Source organism: Coenobita brevimanus, chromosome 54 (assembly GCF_032717465.1).
Source record: "Coenobita brevimanus isolate Jiangsu-jjx chromosome 54, ASM3271746v2, whole genome shotgun sequence".
In the NCBI taxonomy this organism is placed as follows: domain Eukaryota; kingdom Metazoa; phylum Arthropoda; class Malacostraca; order Decapoda; family Coenobitidae; genus Coenobita; species Coenobita brevimanus.
Window position 1 is genome coordinate 32,053,184 of NC_137007.1, and position 25,277 is coordinate 32,078,460.

General features: G+C 39.4%; 1 protein-coding gene across 1 annotated transcript; it reads left to right on the forward strand.

Moving 5' to 3' along the window:
- Nucleotides 1-1,676: 1,676 nt before the first annotated feature.
- On the forward strand, nucleotides 1,677-17,751 carry LOC145401082 (retinoid-inducible serine carboxypeptidase-like). Its single transcript, XM_080273454.1, has 9 exons — nucleotides 1,677-1,731; nucleotides 5,648-5,865; nucleotides 6,758-6,988; nucleotides 8,205-8,315; nucleotides 11,024-11,264; nucleotides 12,348-12,527; nucleotides 13,460-13,537; nucleotides 15,334-15,494; nucleotides 17,362-17,751. Exons 1-9 carry the CDS (start codon nucleotides 1,680-1,682, stop codon nucleotides 17,749-17,751), a joined length of 1,662 nt encoding a protein of 553 aa, XP_080129580.1. The 5' UTR covers nucleotides 1,677-1,679.
- The last annotated feature ends 7,526 nt before the right edge of the window (nucleotides 17,752-25,277 follow it).

Here is a 25,277-nt window from a genome sequence, read left to right on the forward strand (position 1 = left end):
TGAGGGTTCACACACACACACACGAAAAAAATGCAGTGTTGTGAATCCGCAATGAATTTATGGCTACACATTATTCTGTCTATCTATTTATCAATTTATCTACCTATCATCCAATACTTTTTTGTCCCACCAGGAGCGTAGGGACCCGGAGCTAGGATACTCAGTTCAGATATTTGCTCTTCAGACCAGTTATCCATGCGTAGCAGTGAGCAAATCAGTCCCAACTACCTCTCCTATGTAAACCTTCTGAGCTACTTCCGGCTGGAGCACCTTCATTCACAAAACCACCATGAGTCCATATGGTACTAAATGGATTCCTTTATTAAAGAAATTATTTGGCTTCTCACCATGTACCCGAAGACAGCACTACATCAAGTGAGTGGATGCAGGGTGCCTCCACTTCTCACATTATTCAGCGAGAGCTCTTGTGTAAAATTTGTTTCTTGGGGACATTTACTGTAAAGACATCCATTAACTGTGAAGTAAGTGATCAAATGACACAAAGGTTGTCTAACTTGAATAGGTGTCCACTGTGTCAACAATAGGCTACAGACCCCTGAGTGCAGACGATACTGAACAACAAGGGAAAAGTTTAGAAAAAAGGAGAAGAAGAAGAAAAAAAAGAACCTAGCAAACACCAACTCGAGGTGGCTTGGCGATCTAATTTAGAGTCGCGTCTTACGTGTGAAAAGCCGCTGATGTACTGCTCGGTATACAGTATCCTGGTGTAACATAAGTCCAGAGATGACTTAATCCTGTAGATTCAATAGTTTCAGGCCTTCACTCCAATTATGTGTGTTTTAGATTGTTCTTGATATCTCCGGACAATTTTATCCACATCAGGGGCGATCTCTTGTGGTGAAAGGAATGTCAATGGCAGTGTCTAACCACTCCAGTTCTTAGTGTCTCTCCTAAATGGAATTAAATCGAATGGTGGCAGGATAAATAAAACCCTCAAAATACACCATGGGGCTGAAAGGGTCTGGACAAAACAGACAATTACACTTTGATATCTCCGGGAAAACCCAACGATCACGAATTTATCTGGAGGTTAAAATTGTCAAGAGGTAGAGATTCCAGCTGACTGGCCATCTCCTTGACCGTTAGCGGGCGAAAGATAGAGGGAGAGATAATGGAGATAGCCAGGGGACGCATCTGTTTGTTTTTTTCACTGATATTATTTGTCATAATTTTCACTTTACTATCTTTTCCTTAATTGTAACATTAATATTTACTCTCATTTGGCTGCGAAGGGTCTGGTGTCTGTATGAATGATGAATAACCCCTTTACTCCCAGGATGTGTTTTTTCCATGTTGCCCTTACTATTTGCAGACGATTCTATTCAGCTCAGAGGAAGCGCCTTTAGTGTAGGAGGTTAATGGAGGCTTCAGCTAACCCCTACGGATAAAGAAGATTATCCTACGGTAAATAAAATCGTAAGGAGATGGCGAAAGTAAGACGTAAAAATTAGTTACCTGACAGGAGTTAAGCACATACAATCAATCTGACACGCAACTTGAGCTAAAAATTCATAAAGACGACCCCCATGAGGCAGTGTGTGGGTGAGCTGGTGGTGGAGATCGAGTGAAAGATAATAGAGATAGTGGTGTGCCAAGGTGGCGGGTTGGTGGTGGTGTCAGAGTGGTGTCACAGTGCCTCAGACCCTGCCATCGCTACCATGAAGGTGCTGCTGCTGCTCTCCATCCTCGCCCTGGCTTCTGCCGCCCCGGGTAAGACTAAATTAAGTGCTTGAAATAAAAGGCTTGGTAATAACTGGCGTGATATGTGACGACTCCAAATGCCAATATTTAAGCTGTAAAAAATTATGAATAACTGGGAGAAAAAAACAAGAAAGAGCTGAAGTTCTTTATTTCTCTGTTTTAGGCTACTCAGAGTCCATTCTTAGCTCTGTGTATCGCAAAACATTTTAGAAATTTAGACATTAAGCTCTTTCCTTTTTTCCTCCCACATATTCGCATTCATTTGTCAACACGAACCAATTATAAGCTGTATGAAATTTCGCGGACTAACTCCTTCATCCAGAGAGCGACAAAGACTGCCGAGGGGACGCATGACATTTGCAGAACTGAGACTATGACAGACTGAAGTTTGGACATTAAATAATGGTTAGCAATATTAGTCGTTTGGTTCGAACTCCCTAGTCTGAGTGATGGACTTGCCACGCACATGAGTTACGTCCCTAAGAGTTAACTGAAGTTTTTATTTGTTTCGATAAACATAAGGTATATGACAAAAGCAAATCCATACTCTCTTCCTGTACTTCTGCGTGGAAAACACTGAATTCAAGCTTACATCATACTCTGTGCACCTAGAAAAAAAAAAAAAAATTAGTGTACTACCCCTCCCCAGCCCCACCACCATCATCATCCCAACCCGTTCCAAACACCGCGCCACCTTTTTGCCCTCCACCATACTTTTTTTTTTTTTTTTTCGTGAAATGCGATAGATGACGTGTTTTACTGGTTTTATATTTACTACCACCAGACGATTTTATTAAACTTGTAACACCTAGTAGTAAAGGGACATAATTATGTACGCTTTATTAACCTCTTCATTACGATATTTATTTTCTAACCTATTCTTCATCCACCCAGACTGTTTTATCAAGATTAAGAAAAACAACTCGCACTGAAGGAGTTTTAAATATTTCCCTTCACCCTTTCATTACGAGGAAGACCTTTATATGCCCTGCCATATTCTTATTACTGCCTAATGATTTTCTTCAGCTTAGAGACCTTCTGAAGCCATTCGTTATCGTCATCATCCATACCTCTTATCCCACCCTTGGACGGGGAGAGAGATAGAGAGAGAGAGAGAGAATCTTAACATTTACACTGATATGATAGGAGAAACACCTAGTAAAATAGTAGTAGTAGAAGTAGTAGTAGCAGTAATAATCTGTCTGTCTATCTATATACCTAGGCTGCTTCCCCCAAGGAAAGGCAGGTAGCCGAGACAGGACGACACACTCCCAATTTACTCCTCCTCTCAAACACATTCATTTGCATCTTAGCCCCAAAGGGGAGAAGGGACAGATCCTCACTGCACCAAACAGCACGAGGGTCAACTGCGCAGTGCAATCAGTGACATCCGCAGCAGGACCCAACAGCAGAGCTGGTTTACCACTGCCACATCATAATAAACCCATCCCCTTACCCACACCTGACCTGATCATCTGATCAGACCAAATGCGGGAGAATATCCCCTCAGGGCTGCGTCATCATTTAATCATTCACAATTTCTCTCCATTTATTTCTGTCACGCACAGAAACTCTTCCTTGCTCAACAGACATCCCTCTTGCATCCAACGCTCTCTTCACACTGTCCATCCATCCTACTCGTGCTCTTCCTCTCAGCCTTACACCTCTCACATCAGATCTAGTTAACTTTTTCACCAATCGCTCATTATCCATTCTCTCCATATGCCCAAACCATCGCAACACCCTCCACTAAACTCGATCAGTCATCTTCCGAACAACTTCAGTTCTCCTTCGCACTTCACCATTTCTCACTCGATTCATACACGTCACTCCACACATACTCCTCAGACACCTCATCTCCATTACATTCAAACTTTTCCTCTCTGCTACACCCATATTCCATGTTTCAGCCCCATATAACGCAGTCGGTACCACAACATCCTCATACAGCCTTCTCTTTACATCCACTCTAAGTGAACGACATTTAAACACTTTTTTCATTTCATAATTATAACAACAACAACAACAACAACAACAACAACAACAACAATAATAATAATAATAATAATAATAATAATAATAATGCCACTCAGGGATGAGTGAGGCTTGTCAATCTCATCTTAAATGTCAGGACCAACTTGCCTAGCCCCGGGCTCATACGCTCCTCATGGGGCGACAGGATTGGATGATGGTGGATGGATGGATGGATGGATGGATGGATGATGATGATGATGATAATAATAATAATAATAATAATAATAATAATAATAATAATAATAACAACAACAACAATAATAATAATGTTCTGTGGTAGTATTTAAAAAGTTACAATACACACTTCTCTATAACAGCAAAGCATCATAATTAAAATTTTCTTTTTTCCCACATAAACTCCTTTGATCCAGTGACGTGTATTGCATTTCATTCTTGCCATCTCTAGACGATTTTATTTTGCTTAAGAGGGACTTTTTGAACTGGGGTTAGATTTGCTTGATTAATTTCGTTAGTACGTGTTTTTTTTTTTCTTTTTTTTTTTTGTCTGGAGATAACGAGAAGAAAAACAGGAGAAATGCATTATCAGATCTGAGAGATTAAATTTACTGTATTTTGACATTTAAGTTTTTGCCGTCTAATTAAAAACACGATGGAAAAATGCGTCATAGGATTTTAGGGATGAATTTTTACTCTATTCTGATTCCGACTTTGGTTCGTAAAAAGTAACGAATAAATACGTCGTCAGAATTTAGGGATCAATATCGTCTGATGTATTAGGGGTCAACATCGTCTGATGTATTTATAAAATAAGCCCGGCATCGGTATGAAGTAGTTAATTACGTAAGAGAGAGGTATAGATATAGCGAACTATGTGAAGGTCAAGCCTGGTGATTGACGGGTCCTTCTGAGTTGTTGATCTGTGATACGAAGATAAACATGACTCAGGTTAAGAGGACACAGTACCGTATCTCTCGAATGATATGTTGTGATAGCGCAAATGCATCTTCATGATGAAATGACAAGTACTGCCACAAATATCTATCTGTCTATTTATCTACCTATCTATCTACATATCCACCTCGCTGCGGATCTGTCCATCATATATATATATATATATATATATATATATATATATATATATATATATATATATATATATATATATTCCGAAAATGCAGTCAACCATATTTCTGGACACCCTTCATTATCATTGTTCATTTGTATATACACTCTGAAACACTAAACGAGGAGTTCTGAAGTACTGTACTGTATGACCAATTTCCATCCTCTCTTTTGATGTAATGCTACCTTCAGGTAACACTACAATGAGTGGCAAACCAATTAGTTTCTTGTAGTCAACGAAACCATTTACTGTGTTGGGTGATAACCACTACAAAGGTTAAGTTTTAATCTCAGCTAACGCCACACCTTTTTTCTCTGGCAAGCTCACAACTTATGACCATATTCTCAGTCGCCTCAGGAATTTCGAAACGCCGTTTCCTTGGCGGTTTGTCCTGCACATCACACCTCAGTATCGTCTTGCATGCTACTCATCCAAACTATATCCATTTTAAAATGATATGAATAAGACACAAGAGAATGTGAAGGTTTGATATGCAAACTAAATCGCTTAGGAACAGGTGTTACGATGTCTCCTATATATAAACCACAGGAGAACGTCAACTGCAAAATGAACAATAAATCGCCAAGGAACAGGCCTCCTATGGGACTCAGAATACAGGCCTCCTCAAGTTAGCCTAGACCATCAATATTCTCTAACAGGCACAGGTAAAGCGCAGTTAGATGAAGCTTTCGGGTTAAGATGTAGTAGGTACAATAAATCGCCAAGGAATGGGTGCTACGAGGCCTCCAATGGGATTTAGAATACAGGCCTTCTCAACTTATTTAATATATTCGCTACCAGGCACAGGCAAAGCGCAGTTAGATGAAGATTTCGGGTTTGTTGAGGTTCGTCCCGGCGCCCACATGTTCTGGGTCATGTACCACGTGGACCAGGAAGGGGACCACTCCACCTTCCCCCTCATATTGTGGCTCCAGGGTGGACCGGGCGCGTCTGGAGTCGGCTATGGCAACTTCATGGAGCTGGGACCCTATGACATCAATGGCAACGCGAGGGAGTATGCATGGGTGGGTTGATGTTGATGATGATGATGATGATGATGGTGATGATGATGATGATGATGATGAGAGAGAGAGAGAGAGAGAGAGAGAGAGAGATACATCTAAGTATCTAGTACAGTATATATACAATCTTTCCCAATAAATTCCTTACTTTCCACTGTCCACAGACCAAGTTTCCCAACCAACTCAGTCTTTTCCAACATCCACGGACCAAGAAGTTTTCCTACAAACTCCTTCCCTTCCACCACCCACAGACCACCAAGTTTTCCCTACCAACTCCTTCCTTTCCACCACCCACAGACCACCAAGTTTTCCCTACCAACTCCTTCCTTTCCACCACCCACAGACCAACAAGTTTTCCCTACCAACTCCTTCCCTTCCACCACCCACAGACCACCAAGTTTTCCCTACCAACTCCTTCCTTTCCACCACCCACAGACCAACAAGTTTTCCCTACCAACTCCTTCCCTTCCACCACCCACAGACCAACAAGTTTTCCCTACCAACTCCTTCCTTTCCACCACCCACAGACCAACAAGTTTTCCCTACCAACTCCTTCCCTTCCACCACCCACAGACCAACAAGTTTTCCCTACCAACTCCTTCCTTTCCATCACCCTCAGACCACCAAGCTTTCCCTACCAACTCCTTCCTTTCCATCACCCTCAGACCACCAAGTTTTCCCTACCAACTCCTTCCTTTCCACCACCCTCAGACCACCAAGTTTTCCCTATCAACTCCTTCCTTTCCATCACCCTCAGACCACCAAGTTTTCCCTACCAACTCAGCTCTTTCCATCACCCTCAGACCACCTAGTTTTCCCTACCAACTCAGTCCTATCCATCACCCACAGACCAAGAAGCTTTCCCTTTTAACTTTCTCCCTTCCACCACCCACAGACCAAGAAGGCCAATGTCATGTTCGTGGACAATCCCGTGGGAACCGGGTACAGCTACGTGGAAGACTACTCTGCCCTCACCACAGACAACGCCATGATCGCCAGTGACCTCGTGACCCTGGTGAAGGACGCGTTTACCCAGTACCCTGAGATGCAGTCCATGCCCTTCTATGTGTTCGCAGAGTCCTACGGTGGTAAAATGACCGTCGACTTCGCTCTGGCTTTCGATCAGGTGGGAATAGGATACGGGTGTACCTAAAATATTCGTGTGTATTTTATTTTTTTTGCTTGTTTTTATACACGCAAAAACATAGATCTCCTTCCTGGCATATTGCTGCAAATGACTGTTCGTATTCTCGTCAGGTAAAGAGGCTCCCCGACATCTTTTCCTTAGCCATTTGTTTTTAGATGTGGCTGGTGAATATCCTGTTGTACGCTATGTATATAAACTTAGGCGATATTAGAGGAACTTACAGTACATAACACAGAAGAGGTAAGTAAGGTGTAATAAGCAAAATGGATCGCTAAAGAAAAGATGTTAGAGAGCTTCTTTAACCGATGAGAATACGGGCCTTGATTTCGCCTTGGTTTTCGATCAGGTGGGAATGTGATACGGCTATATCTGGATACTAGTAACTTTTTTTTAACGAATACTTGTTCTAACTCTTTCAGTTTAGAATGAATCTCCAAGGATGAATAAACTCTACTGTAGAAAGGAAGAACAGAACAAAATAAAAATACTTCACGGTAGGCTAGGTTAAAATAATTTGCTTGATGATTAGTTTTTGGAAATACAGTACTTCTGATTTCGAATAAAGTGCCACTTGCTTATACTAATTTCTCATATACCACAACATCTCTGAACATTAATGTCTTACAAATCGTTGAACTGTCCTCCTTTGTGGTGTTCAAAATCTAATAATAATAATAACAACAACAACAACAACTACAATAATAATAATAATAATAATAATAATAGTAATAATAATAATAATAATAGTAGTAATAATAATAATAATAATAATAATAATGATAGTAGTAGTAGTAGTAGTAGTAGGAGGAGGAGGAGGAGGAGGAGGAGGAGGAGGAGGAGGAGGAGGGGGGGGAAGGAGGAGGACTGTGCTTTTCTTAATCCCTACACTGCGAGAGGGCCTTCCGGAGCGGAATTAAATCATCCGGGGTAGCAAGAATAAGAGAATATAATTCATTGTGGTCAAGGTGTAATGGAGGATGATGCCAGTCCGTTCGACAGAGCTTCTTCAGGTTAAATAAAAACTGTCTGGTGATAAGAGAATAACTATGAAAGGGGTAGAAGAACTGTCCCCCCCCCTCTCTCTCTCTCTCTCTCTTTCGTTCGCCTATCTGAATACCTGTGTATCTATACTGTATATCTACCGGTATGTATCTATCTACCCCTCTAACTAACACATTATCCCATGTTACACCAGGCCATCAAGAACGGCGAGATTGTGAGTGATTTCCGCGGTGTGGGCTTGGGAGACTCCTGGATCAGCCCTATGGATTCTGTCAACACCTGGGGCATGTTCCTGTATCAGATGGTAAGTCGCAGGACATATAATGATTCCTTGCTTCTGTTTTTGGTAAGTCGGAGAGCATACAATGATTCCTCGTTTCTGTTTTTGGCAAGTGGCAGAGCATAAAATGATTCCTTGCTTCTGGTTTAACTCATACAGCACTAGGGTAAACGTCTTCTTTCCTTCATTCTTTCCTCGTCCTTCTGCCTACTGGTGACTTTACACTCCCTCTTCTGTTTTTCTTTCCTTCATTCTTTCCTCTTCCTTCTGCCTGTGGGTGACTGTACACTGAGTGACAAACCAAATGGTTTCCTGTACACCAGGAAACTATTTACAAGTGAAAAAAAAAAAGACGAAAACAAAACATTTCTGATAACTATAAACTGCAATGGATATGGGCACCTGCTTATCGTGCAGATTATCCAAGATTCTTTAAGGGAATTTTGATCACAAACATCATCTAGACACCTGGACAGCCATTAAAAGCTAGGAATATCACGCATTGTAAGTGGCACAGGTGGCTTCTTAGCACCTCTTCCTTGGCGATTTATTTTGCATTTTACCCCTTAATAGTCTCTTCTGTGCTAGTAATATAATTTCAAGACCCTCTTCCTTAGTGATTTATAGTACATTTTGCCTCTTAAATATTCCCTTCTATGTCATTTATATGACTGTAATATCGACACAGTTTGTATCACTAATGCACAAAAGAGTTCTGAGGCGTTATGTGCAAATTAAATCGCTAAGGAACAGGTGTTTTGAAATCCCCAAAGCCACTTGGAGTACAAACCTTGGTTACTAGGAGTGTTTTTAGGATGTGTTGGTAAGGCCATTCTGAAGAACAATATACACGGTGATATTGAATTAAATCCAGGATCGCACCGATGACCACACAGTCCTCTGCCCACCACTCTGTCCACTCCACCACCGTCGCTTCCATCCATCCATCTTTCTATGCATCTGTCCATTTACACACACCTTAATCTGACTATCTATCCATTCAGCTTCATGCATACATCTTCATCCATCCGGCCACTTACAAACACCTTCATTCATTCATCCACCTACAAACACATTCTTCCATCCATCAATTACACACACCTTCATCAAACCGTCCATCCACCTACACATACCCTAATTTTTCCATCCATCAACCTATACACACCTTCATCCATCCATACACCTATATAGACCTTTATCCATCCATCTATCTATTCACACCCTGAGCCATTCATCCATCCATCCATCCAACTGCATAGCCACTCATCCACTTACACATACTTTCATCTATCCACCCATCGACCTACACACACTTTCATCTATCCATCTATCCATCCACCTACAAAACATTCATTCATTCACCAACACATCCATCTTCATCTATCCACCCTCACACCTTCATCCATCCATCCACTCACCAACGTACACCTTCATCCACCCACCTTCTCACACCACCATCTACCTTCACACACCTTCATGCATCCACCAAACCACACACACACACACACACACACACACACACACACACACACACACACACACACACTTTTACTCATCACAAAAGCCATATGACATTCATGTGGATGACTGGGAAGAACAGAGCAACCATAAGGAATGTATGGCAGCAACTATCATGAAACACCATAAAAATAATATCTGTCTATCTGTCTACCTATTGCCAGATTCCTTAACCCTGTGAGGGGTGGCCACACACAAATAGCCTCCATGTCACCCGGTTCCCTGCCATTTCACTGCCCTGCACCCAACTCATACTCCACTCTCTTATAAACCTCTCCACTACATCCCTCCATCTCATCCTTCTCCTCCCCCTCCCTCTCCCCCCCTCCACCTCACTCACATACATTCTCCTCATTAGTCTCTTCTCCTCCATCCTCTCCACATGACCAAACCACCTCAATTTATTTCTAATAACGCTTTCTATCACATCCACATCCACGCAACAATGCTCCTTCACTTCCTCATTTGTCAGTCTGTCTCTCCATGTAACTCCACATGCTCCTCTCAAGTAACTCATTTCCACTGCTCTCACTCTTGACTTGTGTCCTTCCAACAAGGTCCAAGCTTCACTTCCATAACTTAGAGTTGGTATCACAATACTGTCATGCAGTGACTTTTTTACCTCCATCCTCATAAAAAAAAAAATAAAAAAAATAAATAAATAAACAAAACGACACAAGTCCGATGAGAATGTGTAGTTGGTTAGTCATCCCTTGAGAAGGATGCTGTATAAAAATGATGCGTAAGTTGCACATGGGAGTTTCACGAATGAGAAAGAGTTATCAAGCACAGAGATTCATTCTCTAAGTGTCTAGGTGATGGTGTGAAATAGCACCCATGAGACTTTTCCTTCCTAACCAGAGTGGTCTGGAAAGCCTCCTCTGGGCATGGTACAAATATATAACATTTTCATAGACTGGGCACTAGTTTATTTTAATGCCAATAAATATAGCATGATGACTATAACTGTCCTTTTTATGTAATATACCTGTACATTGGATTTAATAGCAAAGCAGAACTTAAAACAAAGTGACTTACCATGAGGATTCACTGTACTCTCTTACATCCATCTTCAGGACTTTGCCCAAAACGAGTTTAAGGTGATATAATGAGGACTTACTTTACCCTTCAATCATCTTTAGAACTTCATCACAAAGAGGGGCTTTTATAATGAAGACTTACCATATACTGTACTCTCATCTGTCCATCTCTAGGGCTTTGTGAACAAAGAGGGGATGCAGAGAATTGATGCTGCAGCTGCAGACACCCAGGCAGCTGTGGATGCCGGGCAATGGGAGCAAGCAACTGACCTGTGGGGCACGACAGAGGTGGTGGTCATGATTCAGGCACATAATGTCAACTTCTACAATGTACTGGCACCCAATGACATCTATGGCAAGAAGACAAAATCTGAAGCTCACACTCGTGATCTCTCCTACATGTCTCCTCAAGTCCGTTAGTTTTCGCTATTTTTTTTGTTTATGTACTTTTTTCCTTTTACTTACTCAATTCAGTGACATACCTTTCCAGTGTACTCTTGGTACGTATAGTTTTAATCACAAAATGAAACAGTATGAAGGAGGAGAACTATCAACAGGATGCCCAGTGAAACATGCCACCAAATGATTTACACATCATCAAGATCCCGGAATCCTGGCTCCACTTTGCTGGTTTATTTATCTGCACAAATTTGGGGGGGTATTTTTCTAACACATGTGTTTCAGATTCATAGTCAATTAACTGATTATCAAGTTAACATAGGGATGGTAAACCTCTGTTATGTGCTTCTCTGTATATAATGCATCCAATCAACTCAGTCCTTTGTCAGTTCCCTAACTTAAATTTCCGTGCCTCCCATTCTTACACACTCACTTACTTAATGCTGCGTGCTCAGGCTTCAAATGGAGTGCAACCATAAAGAACATAAGATGTCATCTCACTGAACTGGTTAAACCCAATCCTAAATTATTATATCCATCCATCCGTCGATCATTCAATCCTACGTTGCCCCATGAGAAGTGTAGGAGCCCGGGGCTAGGCAAGTTGGTCCTGACATTAAAGATGAGAGTGACCAGTTCCATTCATCCCTGAGTGGCATTATATGAGCAATATACCCCAACCATCCCTTGGATATAAACCTTCATCGGCTCAATCTGATTGGAGCGCCGTACTTACTCGCTAAACCACCAGGTGCCAAAATTTGATTATATGGTTACCACCCAGCGTAGTAAATGGTTTCCTGGCATACAGGAAACCATTTGGCTTGTCACTCAATGTAGAGGCACCCACAGGGAGAATGGAGAGGAAAGAATGAAGGAAAGAAAGACAGAAAGAGTGTAAAGTCACCCGTAAGCAGAAAAACGAGGAAAGAATGAATGAAAGAACGACAGAAGAGGATGGAAGGAAAGAAGGGTGGAGGAGAGGAAAGGGCAGACACCTAAGAGCAGTACTACACCAAGTGAGTGGACGGTGAGCACCCCCACCTACCACAAACAGTATCTCTAAGTACTAACCTGGTTTAATCCTGGGTGTTCTCAGGTGGACTGTATGAACGTCGTGTCCGAAGCCTCCACGAAACCCGTGACGAGCTGGGAGACTTCATGAACGGCGCCCAGGCTGAGCACTGGAACATCCCTCCCGAAGTTGTGTGGGACAGCCAGGGCGGCCAGGTGTTCGATGCGCTCGCTGGGGATTTCATGAAACCTGTTGTTGACTCAGGTAAGTTTAAATTTTGTGTACAGACATGAGTCACAGTTTCTAATCACCTCCTATCCCCCCCCCCATTTTTTTGGTTGAAAGGAAGTTCCCTACAAGGATTCAGAATGAAACTTTTCTATACTGAGTAACAATATAATATACAAACTGTTCCTTGTATGGTCAACAAAGGCTTTGGAATGCTTCCTTAATGCCTAACAATGGGTCTTCATTTGATATAATACCCTGTCTATGGCTTCCTTCCATCCAGAGACAGGATTAGAAGCTGAGCAGAAAATGGCTTAGGACTGAGTGCATACAATAGCTAGGATGATCATGAGCTTGATACGCATACTAGGGACTTTAGGAAACCTGTTATCAATTTATGCATTTTTGTGTTTGGCATGTCCTTGTTACAGTCTGTTTCTTTAAACTTTTTTTTCTTTTGCATGAGACACTCTAAATTACAACAAAATTGCATAGCTCCATTGCCACAAATAAAGATGAGTGCTCATTTCCCCAAATTTAAGATGTGATATTTTGGATAATAATCCTGATACACAGAGAGGACTGCTTGCATAATTCCACGCAGGACTAGTAATTCATATCTATCTATCTATCTATCTATCTATCTATCTATCTATATATATATATATATATATATATATATATATATATATATATATATATAAGTGTGTGTGTGTGTGTGTGTGTGTTGGTTCACTGTATAATAAAAAGTCTTGCTGAACTTCTCTTAAGGTACCAACAGACGTAAATTCATTACTGCATTCCTCCTGACACCACATTCTTATTTTTCAAAAGTTCTTCAGTCAGCAGCATATTAAATCATAATGTAGCATTATAACTAGCTAAATAAGTTACATTTTACTGTATCTTATTCTAAGTGCAGCCAATATTGGCAACTGTATAATAAGGATGAATTTTTAAATTGACAGTGGTGCAGCTGTTGACTGAGACAGACTTACACGTGGTTGTCTTCACCGGTGACCTTGACCTCATCTGTGACACCCCTGGTAAGTTCACTTTGGTTGGGTGTTGGAGGGTTGCCTGTTTACCTGGCGCATGGAGACAAGGATCGTTATTCACTTCACTCCATAGATTTTTTCTTATATTCTTGCTACTTTCAGATGATTTATTCAGTTTTGAAGAGACAGGTAGTGGCGACCATCATCCACTCGATGTAGTGCTGCCTACTTCTTCCTTTATCTTTATCATTATGTTTTATGTGTTTGCCCTCCTCTCTTCCTATTTCCCTCATATTTCCTGTCAATTTTTATTACTCCTGTTTCCTTTTCAGGTGGCATTACACTGAGTGACCAGCCTAATGGTTTCTGTAAGCCAAAAAACCATTTACAACGCTGGTTGGTAACCATATAACCAAACCACATGCGCTCCCTACATGTCATCAAGTGGGTTGCTGGAGGGTTAATGCCCCTCTCCGTAAAACCATTAACTCAAAAACAAGTGACCCCCATTATGTGATTACGGCATCTGGCTATAAATAGATAAATAGATAGAAGAAACTTTGGAAACTTGAGGAAGGAGAAATAGCCTTCACTATCAATTTTCCACTCTTTGGATGCCATATAACATTCACAATGCTTTTACAATACTGTATTGTACTTTCTTTTTATGCTTCGTCACATCGAAATGAAAAATAGTAATAATGGCAACTCAAGCCAGTTGTCAACTTTCACATGAAACCACGTTGGCAGCAAACAGAGGAACATGAAAGTGTTAATCCTTTTAATAAGATTAGTGTTCCCTAAGTTAAATAAAACCATGTGGAACTATAACAAAGAAACTAAACTAACGATATCACCAGATTTAATGGGTACAGCCAAATATTCCTACCTGTATTTTATTTTCTGGAGTAATGAAGGAAAAGACATTAGTTTAGTGAAGTAATCAACATGAAAATGAAACCTACTGTAGTTAGTTTGTCCTCTCATGGTTTGAACAATTCTAGATTTCTGTTCCAATTAATGTTAAATGACTATATTCTGTGGTGTATGTTATTTGAGAGGAGCCTGTGGAGTCACATGGAGAGACAGACTGACAAATAAGGATGTGAAGGAGCATTGTGGTGTGGATATGGATGTGATAGGAAGTGTTAGGAGAAACACTGAAGTGGTTTGACCATGTGGAGAGGGTGGAGAGAGACTGACAAGGATAATGTATGTGAGTGAGGTGGAAGGGGAGAGAGGGAGGCGGAGGCCAAGGATGAGATGGAGGGATGGAGTGGAGAAGTATATGAGAGAGGGGGGTGTGAATTGGGAGCAGGGGAGTGAAATGGTGGGGGACGGGTGACGTGCAGGTGATTTGTTTGTAGCCACCCCGTATGGGATTAAGGCGTCTGGCAATAGATAGATAGATAGATAGAGTTACAGGATTCTGGATGTTAAGTTAAATAATCTTGTTCTGTCTTCCAAAGTAATGTATGAGAATATATAATTCTCCTGTGAAACACCTAGCATGAAAAGGAAACTAAGAAAAATTTATATCTATTTTTGTGCATGGTCTTGATCTTTATGAATGACTTTATTTCTCCCCACTATTCATGGATGACTAACCCTTTTAATTATGTGTACAATAACATCTTCATCACACAAGGAATGAATGATAAATAAACCATTGTAATTCCTGTGTCTGGAATGAACTGCTTAGGCCTGAGACCCAGTGCTTCTGGTGGGAAAAGATCAGATGATTTACTGTAGATGAATGGATGGATGGATATCTGATGACCTGGGGAGTATGTCAAATTAACTACCATCATGCCCCATTAGCCTTTCTCAACTTTTCCTCCTAGGAACCTACAAATGGATTGAAGATATGGAATGGCCAGACAAACCCAACTTCACAGCGGCAGGAACAGATGCCATCTACATCCCATCCTACACTGCACAAGCTGCCACTATTCAGACCTCAGGCCAGCTTTCTGTCTACACTCTCTTCCGTTCTGGCCACATGGTTTGTTTCACCTCCTGTGATTTATGGTTGTATGCTTAAAGCTTTAATTGCAAAAAGGAAGATATGCATAATATGTGAGGCATTTATAGACTGCCTGTCATTATTTAATTTAATCTGCATGCATCTCACACAACAGAGTGCAGTCAGCAATGATGCTGAGAAGCCAAAATCACTTGGTCTTCATTATGTGCTTCAGAAATCATTGAAAATGAGGGCTTGTCGTTCCCCTCATGATTTAAGCATTAAACACATGGCTGTTAGCTCTAAACTTAAGAAATCTGGTGAGTGGTTAGGCCACCCAAGTTGGAGTGATGGCCCTGCCATATAAGTGGGTTTGATCTCAAAGAGTTTTTAATGTATTTCTGTGTACTGCAACCAAGGGAAGTATGTTGATTAATGAACCTTGAATGCACTAACCTGTGGTAGGCTAGCCTTGGATCATTGTATCTTGATGTAGGTAATATGAGAATGACCACATTACCATCATTGTCATCATTATCCTTATTTCCACCTAAAGATGAGGTGATTAAGATCTGGAAACAAGGAAAGAGAAAACATTAAAGTGGTAGGACTATCAGCAGCATGCCTAGAGAAATGAACCAATTGTTCACATAAATCAAGCCTTTGAAATGCTGACTCTACCTCACAAACACAACCACCTACTGAATATATACAAGTATATTTTTTCTGTAGCCATCTCTACAGAAGGACTCCACATAAACCTGTCAGATAGTCATTCTATTAATTACAGTTAAAAGACATGATCCCTTGTCATTTCCTTAGTTTAATTAACTTTCATGTTTTCTCACACTCTCATTTACCATATCCATCAAACTTCTTGGCCTACCACATTTCCTCTTACTTTGAAATTCTCACACAGATACCCATTTCACCACTATAACTATACAGTATTCACTCACTCCAAAGGATCATACCCCCTAGTCATACTGTCTATTAACTTATCAAAAGACTTACTTCTTTGCATCTTTTAGGAACTACTGTGTTTCTTATCCTATGCATTGTGCACAAATCGCACACATTCCTTAAGTAAGTTTCATTTCCACTGGTGTTACTCACACTCATGCCACACCAGTCTCACACCCACATCTAAATTTAGGCAATATCATACCTTAATGCAATCTCTTGTAACTTTCATACTCAGTTCTCCATATTGTACTATTGAGTTCACAGTGCCAGCCATCTTTCTTCCTTAAGTCATTCTACTTACTACTTCCATTACATATCTACCTATCTTTTCCATTATTGTACTGAAATACTTCAGTTCATTCACCAATTTATGTCTATTCATTTACCAGTACAGTACATCATGCTGAGAGACACCTTTTCTCTCAACAGCTATCTCTCTAATCTTACCTATATTTACTTTCAAACAATACAGCTCATAAGCACTCATAAAACTCTGCACCAATCTGCAAAGACCCTGTTCACTATCAGCAAGCAACACAGCATCTTTTGCATACATCGTATTTATAATACTCCACCCTTCACCATCAAACACCATCCTCTAACTTCTTGCTACAATTCATGCTTTAATATCTTTTATAATCCCATCCATACATACAGGTACAGTACACTGAGTATCCATGGGAACTGTCCCATTTCAGCACTGATAATAAGCTACTTATTTTGGCATACATCTACCCTTTCATATGCTTCACTACCCTTAATAAAAGTCTTCCAGTATCCAAGTTCTTCATCCATACCACACATGAACATGATGGTAGTGACTAATACACTGACCCAGTATATCTATAACTCTTTGGCAAAATGAAACAGGGTGCACATATACAGTATTAAAATACTTCTTGAATGTTTAAAGACAATTAATTATGCTCTCTCTATTTAGGTTCCCATTGATGCCCCAGAGATGAGTCATAAGATGCTGGATATGATTTTTGCCTCCACCAAGAAAGAGACAGACAAACCAGTAGCATCAGCCAAGCATGAAGAGCACAAAAAGAAGGTGGCCAAACATGAGGAGGCAAAGAAGGAGGCACCTACAAGTAAGCATGAGGAGCCAAAGAAGGAGACACCTAAGCATGAGGAACCTATGAAAGCAGCCTCTGCACCTAAGCAGAAACCAACTGAAAATGAGGCCCCCAAGGCTGTGCCACTGCATAATATTAATAAGGCCAAGGCACAAGTGATTGCTGCTCACAAGAACCCTGCCACACCAACTGGCAAACGTCACCAGTCAAACGTGGGACCCCTTTCTCTCCCAGTGCGACGGGCATAGTTATCTGCTTCTGCAGTCACAATCAAGGTTAACCTCCTAAATGCTACTAGGATTTTTCTCAAAAGAACAAAACTGGTGTTAGTCTAAATAAAATTTCAGGACACAGCAACAGTGGAGAAAGGATTATCACACTTAACCCTTATACTTCAAGAGGTCCTTCTTTGAATCTTGACTCCTATGATTTCCCTTGAAAAATATTGTCATGCATTAGCAAAATAAGTTCCTAGGTGTGCCATCAGCAGAGACCTGATTACTTGTGACAAATTTTGAAGCCTAAAGCTAGAACCTCTCACAGTGGAACAAAATCTTCTGGTGTTAAATGAAATACCCAAGTGCAACAGTAGCAGTGAAGAAAATTAGCAGAATAAAATAATCTTTTGGTATCAGGGACAAAATAAAAGGACTCTGTTGTACTAAAGGGGTTATTGAAGACTGTCTCTCTGTCACCATGTGAGGTCTTCTCTTATGCCTTGTATAATAATCAGGTAGTAGCAAAAGTAAACTGAAGAAGACATAATTTAGTGAAGAGGTTAAACTTCATGCCTATAATGACAAACAAATTATGGTATGCATGGCTAAAGCAGCCACCTCAGCTATATATATATATATATATATATATATATATATATACACAGTATATATGTTACAGCTATATCTATGTGATTCTCTTTGGGAAAGAAAAGAGAGAGACAGAGGAAAACGATAGAAACCTGGAGGAGAAATTTATATACTGGCAAATGGGAAAAGTGGACTGTTCATCACCACTGTATAAAACTGTATGATATCAGTACTTGAAAACTATTAAGTTTGATGCTAGTTTTGAAGGAATTCCTGGCAAAGGTGATTTAACCCAGAACTCTAAGAAGCACTGAAATTATCACTTGAATGAATTTTAAGGTATTCAGATTCAAGCAAAGGAATGATGCAACAGGAAAGTGTACCATTCACTACATATGGTGTGTATCATAGCTTTAAGTGTCTTCTAACGTATTTTATTTGTCGCAGTGCACCGCAGTAGTTCAACTACCTGTCATGTGTGCTCAAAGATTCAGGTTAAATTTAGTACAAAGCTTCTAATAATTTTTATCATAGCACAGGATTTTAAGTAACAGTAATTCCTCACAGAAGACTGTGGACGTATTCATAGAAACCGTTGTATTAACTGGAACTAAGTGAAAGATGTGTTCGCACATGAATGCATCAGTCTATCTTACATTGTGGTGACGTGTTTTATCTGTAAGCATTAAACACAAGTCCAAAAGGATCTTAATGCAAAAAGATCTACTTTAATTCAGTACATGTTCTGTAATATAAATGGAAGTGTGCTTTATTGCAGTATCCCTTCATTGCACTTCCTGTTTTGTAATAAATAACTGACATCTTGTGTGAAAAGAAGTTAATTAAGAGTTTTATTGTGAAGAACCTTTTTAAGAGAATGTGTGGTCACTGAGGAATTACTATAAGCGTATACATGGTGAAATAAATAAATAAAAATATAAATACTGATTATGCTATATGATTTGTTAATATTCTTCTTTCTAAAAAGTTACTACAAAGCAAATACTATGAATAATACCTGCTTACTCAAATAAAATTTACAAAGATCAACAAAAATACAAGGTGTAGACTGTATCAGAAAAAGGGAAGAACTCAGCACTTATCCAGTAAGTAAACACAAAATGCTAGATCCTAAAATATTTGAAATGTGTACACTGATAAATGATAATCAAATACAAGAATGAATAAAGTTTGTCAATTCAGAATAATTGCATGCTACAAACTCAGGTCTGAGAAATGTTAATATTACAACAAAAATTAGTTCCTTCTCTATCCAGCTGATCTTTACAGAGTAAAACTTTATCATAATACAGTAAACCCTGGATATGATGAACCCCGGTATTGCGAATTTCGAATATAATGAACAGCCAAATTGTGACCAAACTTCCCTCAGATCTTGTGAACAAAGGCCGCTAAATGTGGGGGAAGTCCAAAAATTAGCCCATGGTGACGACAGCCAAGTAAGTGTACTGTAACAGTACTACATTATACTGTATTCTTATAATAGATTTATATGTACACTTCATACAGTACTGTGTTGTATTTACATGAACAACTTCATAAACCATTGAATTCTCCATGTAAAACTTCATAGAGTTAGTTTAGATTATGTTTGAGCACGTAGGACCGAACAACTCCCCTCATATGGCAAACTGAGTTAGGTAATCCCTTGGAAAAACCGACCCCTCGCATATAACGAACTTTCGGATATAGCGACCCACCTCTCCCCCCAATTACTTCATTATATTGAGGGTTTACTGTATAGTGTGTTGAAGCCAAGACTGTGCTGTGTACCATGAAATGCTGGTATATCAGGCATGGATGACAAGATACTTGAATTTACAATGATCAAGTAGATTTGTGAAAATTACATTCATTCATTCATTCATTGCCAGACGCCATGTATCCCACACGGGGTGGCCAAGGGCTTAGAGTTAATTGTTTTACAGCTCATAAATAAATGGAAAATACTTTTTGTCATTCTGAACACCATACTCACCAGGAACTTAACAGCGATCTGCTGAAGGAAAATGATATATTGTGCAATAACATGGTTTTGCAGATGAGAAAAATTGATGAAGGGAACTCTTCATCACAGTCATCCTGGCCCAGTTTTGTGAGATCTACAGAAAGGCTTCTTGCATTCTCTGAGGTCATGAATTAGAGACGAATGGAATCCTTTAGTAAAAGTTCTCCATCTCCTGTGCAGTTTTGCTGAGGGAAGTATTCATTTAAAAAAAAAAAAAAAAAAAAAAAAAAAAGCATGCCACTGGAGTATGTTGGACATAAAAATGAGCAACTACCCCAGAAAAGAGATGCATATCACAGGCAGCTCAGACTACATACAGTACCATCTTGTAGCATGCCATATGTCAGAGTCACAATATTTCATGTTTCAGAATGTTAGGTGAGTTCAAGTGGGGATTTTTTTTTTTTTCCTTATTAGTTGAGGTCCTGCAATCTAGCAAGTCATTTATTGTGATTTACTACTACAGTAAAATCCCTCCAATCTGACCACCAATAATCCGAATATCCCAATACTCTGAAAATTTCAAGGCAAAATGTTTGAATTTTCCTGGCTTTATCTACAGATTTATCTGGCTTGGACTTGCTCTTGGACTTGGATGTACCTGCCTGCAACTATTCAGTAACTCAGCTATGTATTTCCGGTGTCTAAAACAATAACCTATATCATTTTAAGTGCTTATTTAATGATCATATACATATTTATAATGTTTTCAAAGGTCCCTCCAAATAGTCTGAAAAAAACAATAGTCCAAAAGACCTTTGGTCCCCTGCCATTCGGATTACAGGACTTTTAATGTATATTTACTACTGTATAACCTAATGACACCTGGTGGTTAAGTAGGTTAAGCCATTCCAAATTTATGGAGTCTCTAAGGGTTTTCATCTGAGGGATGGTTAGTGGTTACTACATACCCATATGATGTGAGTTAAGGTGCTCCAACTGAATGGAGCCTGTACAGGTTTCCATCTGAGACATGGCTGGGATTCCTAGCTAGTGTAATGCCACTCAGGGGCACGTGAGGCTGGTCATCATTGCCTTAAATGTTGGGACTGACTAGCCTAGCCCCGAGTCTCTATGTCCCTGTTTATATGGAGCAATTTGGGATAGGATGACGACGATGATAATGATAATGTACGCTAAATTGATAGCAACACAAACATTGTCCTTGGCATTTGAGTACCGTCAATAAAATGACTTATTATTGGCATTCATTCTTGCCTATACCAGACAATTTTGATCAGCTCAGGAAAGCCCCAAAGCAGTGAAGGAATTAATTAAATATATATCTAACCTCTACTATAATGGACACAATTCCTCAAATATGAACATATTCAGACACAATCCTCATTTTCTAATCATGGTATAATTATTACTTGGAATTCTATCTATTGCCAGACACCATAATCCTGTACGGGGTGGCCATTTGACTCTGAGTTATTTGTTTTACAGGGAGGGACACTAACCCTCCACCAACCCACTTGACATGTAGGTAGCACGTATGGTTTGGTTATATGGTTACCACCCAGCGTTGTAAATGGTTTCCTGGCTTACAGGAAACCATTTGGCTTGTCACTCAATGTAAAGCCACCTGTAACAGAAAGAAAAGCATTAAGTGGTGACAGGAAAGATGGGAGACATAGGAAAAGAGGAGGGCAGGCACAGAAAAAGAATGATAAAGGCTAAGGAAGAAGTAGGCAGCACTACATCATTCACTTGTTACATATTTGTAGGAACATAATATGATAGTAGCTGTCCATTTTGACACCCAGTTAATTTTTGTAATGTGCTAGTTTTGAAGGAAAGTTTTTTTTGTGAGACTGTGTTCAAATGCACACATATTGGAGCAGCTGTGTCTGAAAAGGTGAATTTATCCTACATATATTCTCTTAGTAAATCTCTCATTGATCCAGTCTCTCTACAGGGCCAAACCATCTCAGGATACTTCTTACATTTTCCAGCACACCCAAACTAACACCAATACACTCCCAAACATCCTTATTTGTCTTTCTGTCTCTCCACATAACTCGAATGTTCCTCCCAGAGAAATGAGGAGTTCCATGGAGTAATGCTAAGCACACCAAAAACAAAACAAGTGAATGGATGATAAAATAATGAATTTTGGACACTGTACATGGAATATTTAGGGTTTCTTCATGGGGTGCCTCAAAAACTGAAAAAGAACTGGGATGAAATCACTAAGTGTGACTTCAGGGATAAGGGACTGAACACAGAAGCTGCCAGAGACCAAGCAGCATGGAGAGCCGCCATCAGGCGAACAAGGCTGACACATGCAAGAATGTTGGAGTCTTTATAAATGAAACAAAACGAAATGATGCTCCACGGGCAAACTCCAAAGGCATACGAATAAAAATAATTTGTTGCCTAATCTCCATTTTCTCGGTTTATCGAATACGGTATGTTTGGTTCTACTTCACAGATAGCCTCGATTCATCTTTACTCCTCTCATACTTGACTAGTGTCCTTCCAATCAAATTCAAGCTTCACTCCCATTAGTTAGAGTGGACATCGCAATATTGTTGTGCTATAACTTCTTTAATTCTATGTTCACCTCCCTATTCCTTATCATCACTTTCAATATACTGTGTATGTGTCTCTGATGAAAATGAGGAGGGAAAAAAAGAAAAAAAAAGAAGGGTTGGGGAGTACTGTATAAAATTTTTCAGGTAATTTGAAAGTCAGGTCTCTCAGTATTAACTATAATTAGAACAATAAAAGTACAGTACATTAATCTCAAGGGAAAAAAAGAAAAGAAAAAAAGCTCTTATTCAATTCTTGGTAAAAATCAGACACAAACTCATCCTAATCCTGCTCTCATGCCTACTAAATGAAAGGGATGGGTAGAAAAAAACGGGATAAAAAAAAAGGGTAGTACGACATCCTTCAGGTAATTAAATAAAAATAATGTTGTAACTTCAAACTGGAACTAATGATAAAAAAAAAAAAGTCTACATATGTACATCAACTTTACCAGAACGATAAACTCATTCCCCATCAATTCTTGGCACAAATTATAAACAAAATCATCCTAAAACCTAAATTTCTCACTGAACAAACAAGGGTAGGTAATATAACAATCAGCAAGATAAAATATGGAAAAAAAAAGGGAGAAGAATACAAAATCCTTCAAGGGGGAAAAAAAAAAAAAGTCTTTTTGTGCTGATGATCAAATAAATATAGCAAATTAACCTCAATAAATAAATGAACAAGCTTAATTCTCAATCATAATCTCACTAAAGAAAATGAGGTTGATTATAAAAAAAAAAAAGGAGGGGTGTAGGAATAGGGTGGATATATAATCAGAGAACCATAAGATCAATTCAAAATGTCACAGATTAAGAAAACTGACAGTACAACATCCTTCATATAATTCAAAATCATAGTAAAATTGAAAATGGCACTCATAATTACAACAATACTGTACAATAACCTCATAAAAAACTGAATCATAAAATGAGGAAAATGAAAGTTGATGGGAAAATACAAAACAGACTGTATCAAGCCATTCAAATAATTCAAAACCATAACAATAATTCAAATTTATGAATTCCACAAATCTAAGAGCAAATTAAGTACTCTGGGTCTGTCAATAAAGTAATGACCAATATTACTATGTAAAGCAGACAAAAGATGCAATAAAAAATAAAATAGTAATGATCTAGCCTACCTTAAGACAGGGAACTTGGATTCTCATATGCTTTAATATTAAATGTGAAGGGGAGGGCATGTTACAGATTTCTTAAGGTTATTTACGGAATCAAACTATCCAACTATCATTCAATCCTTTATCATTTCATCAGGAGCTTAGGAGCCAGGGGTTGGGCAGCTTAGTCCTAACATCTAAGACCAGTCACTTGCCCCTAAATGGTTTTCTGTGAGCAATAAACCTCAGCCACACATCTTATGTAACACCATGGGCCACATCCAGTTGGAGTGCCTTAACTCATCAGACTAGTTGTTGTTAGATCTGCTCAGCCTGCATCCCGCAATAAAATGTGCAGTTGGTAAAGATAATGAGCAGCCAGGCATGTTCTCCTGTCACATACTTCAGAAATCATAATAAAAAATTGGGGATTCGCCTTTCCCTTCCCAATCTAAGGCTTACGCATATGGTTGTAACAGTGTACTAGAGCTGGCTCACTGGGTTGTTAAGTTCTGTCAAATCTTGTAAACTTGGTGGAACTTAAGAACCAAACACAAGCCATTATCCAAAAAGGGCAAATATGACACATTTCAGCACTACGGATTCGCATTATCTTAACCCCTTCACTGTGAGGTATTTCACTCATCTTAGGAGTGACTTTTTAAAATGGAGGTGCTAGATACTGCCCTCAATAACCTCTTGACTATATCTCCCCCAAAGCTTGATAATGCTCCCTGACAGCAACAAAAATAGTGTTACCAGAGAAAGGGTTAATTGAAGCCCTCTTCAAATGAAGATTAATATCAACTGTCCGTCAATATAACAAATATCTCAAACTTATTAATTTTTGAAGTGCACAGCACAAACTCCCTCGTGCTCATGATATAACAAGGAAAAATATCTAAGGCAAAGCTGATGAACACTGTACAGGGTGGTCCACATACTGAGCATCCCTTGCCTCTAGCAATAGAATTCTCATGTGCTGCTGAGATATTTCAGTCTGCTGGTGTAAGGACTGTAGATACTGTATTTTGGCTACCTTATATTGTAAAGTTAACTAATCAAACAGGCAATCAATGGATGTAAAAATAATGCCCAAAGCCAGAAATAGGTTACAGGCAGTAAAAAATAATGCAAAGTAGACACTATTACTGCTGACTGAGGGGTCCATGCAAAGTATGAAAATTGGGGATACACAATACTGCAAGTGTATATGGATCACCTAGCACATGAATGCATCAACAAATAAGTAACCAAATACAGTAATACATAAATAAA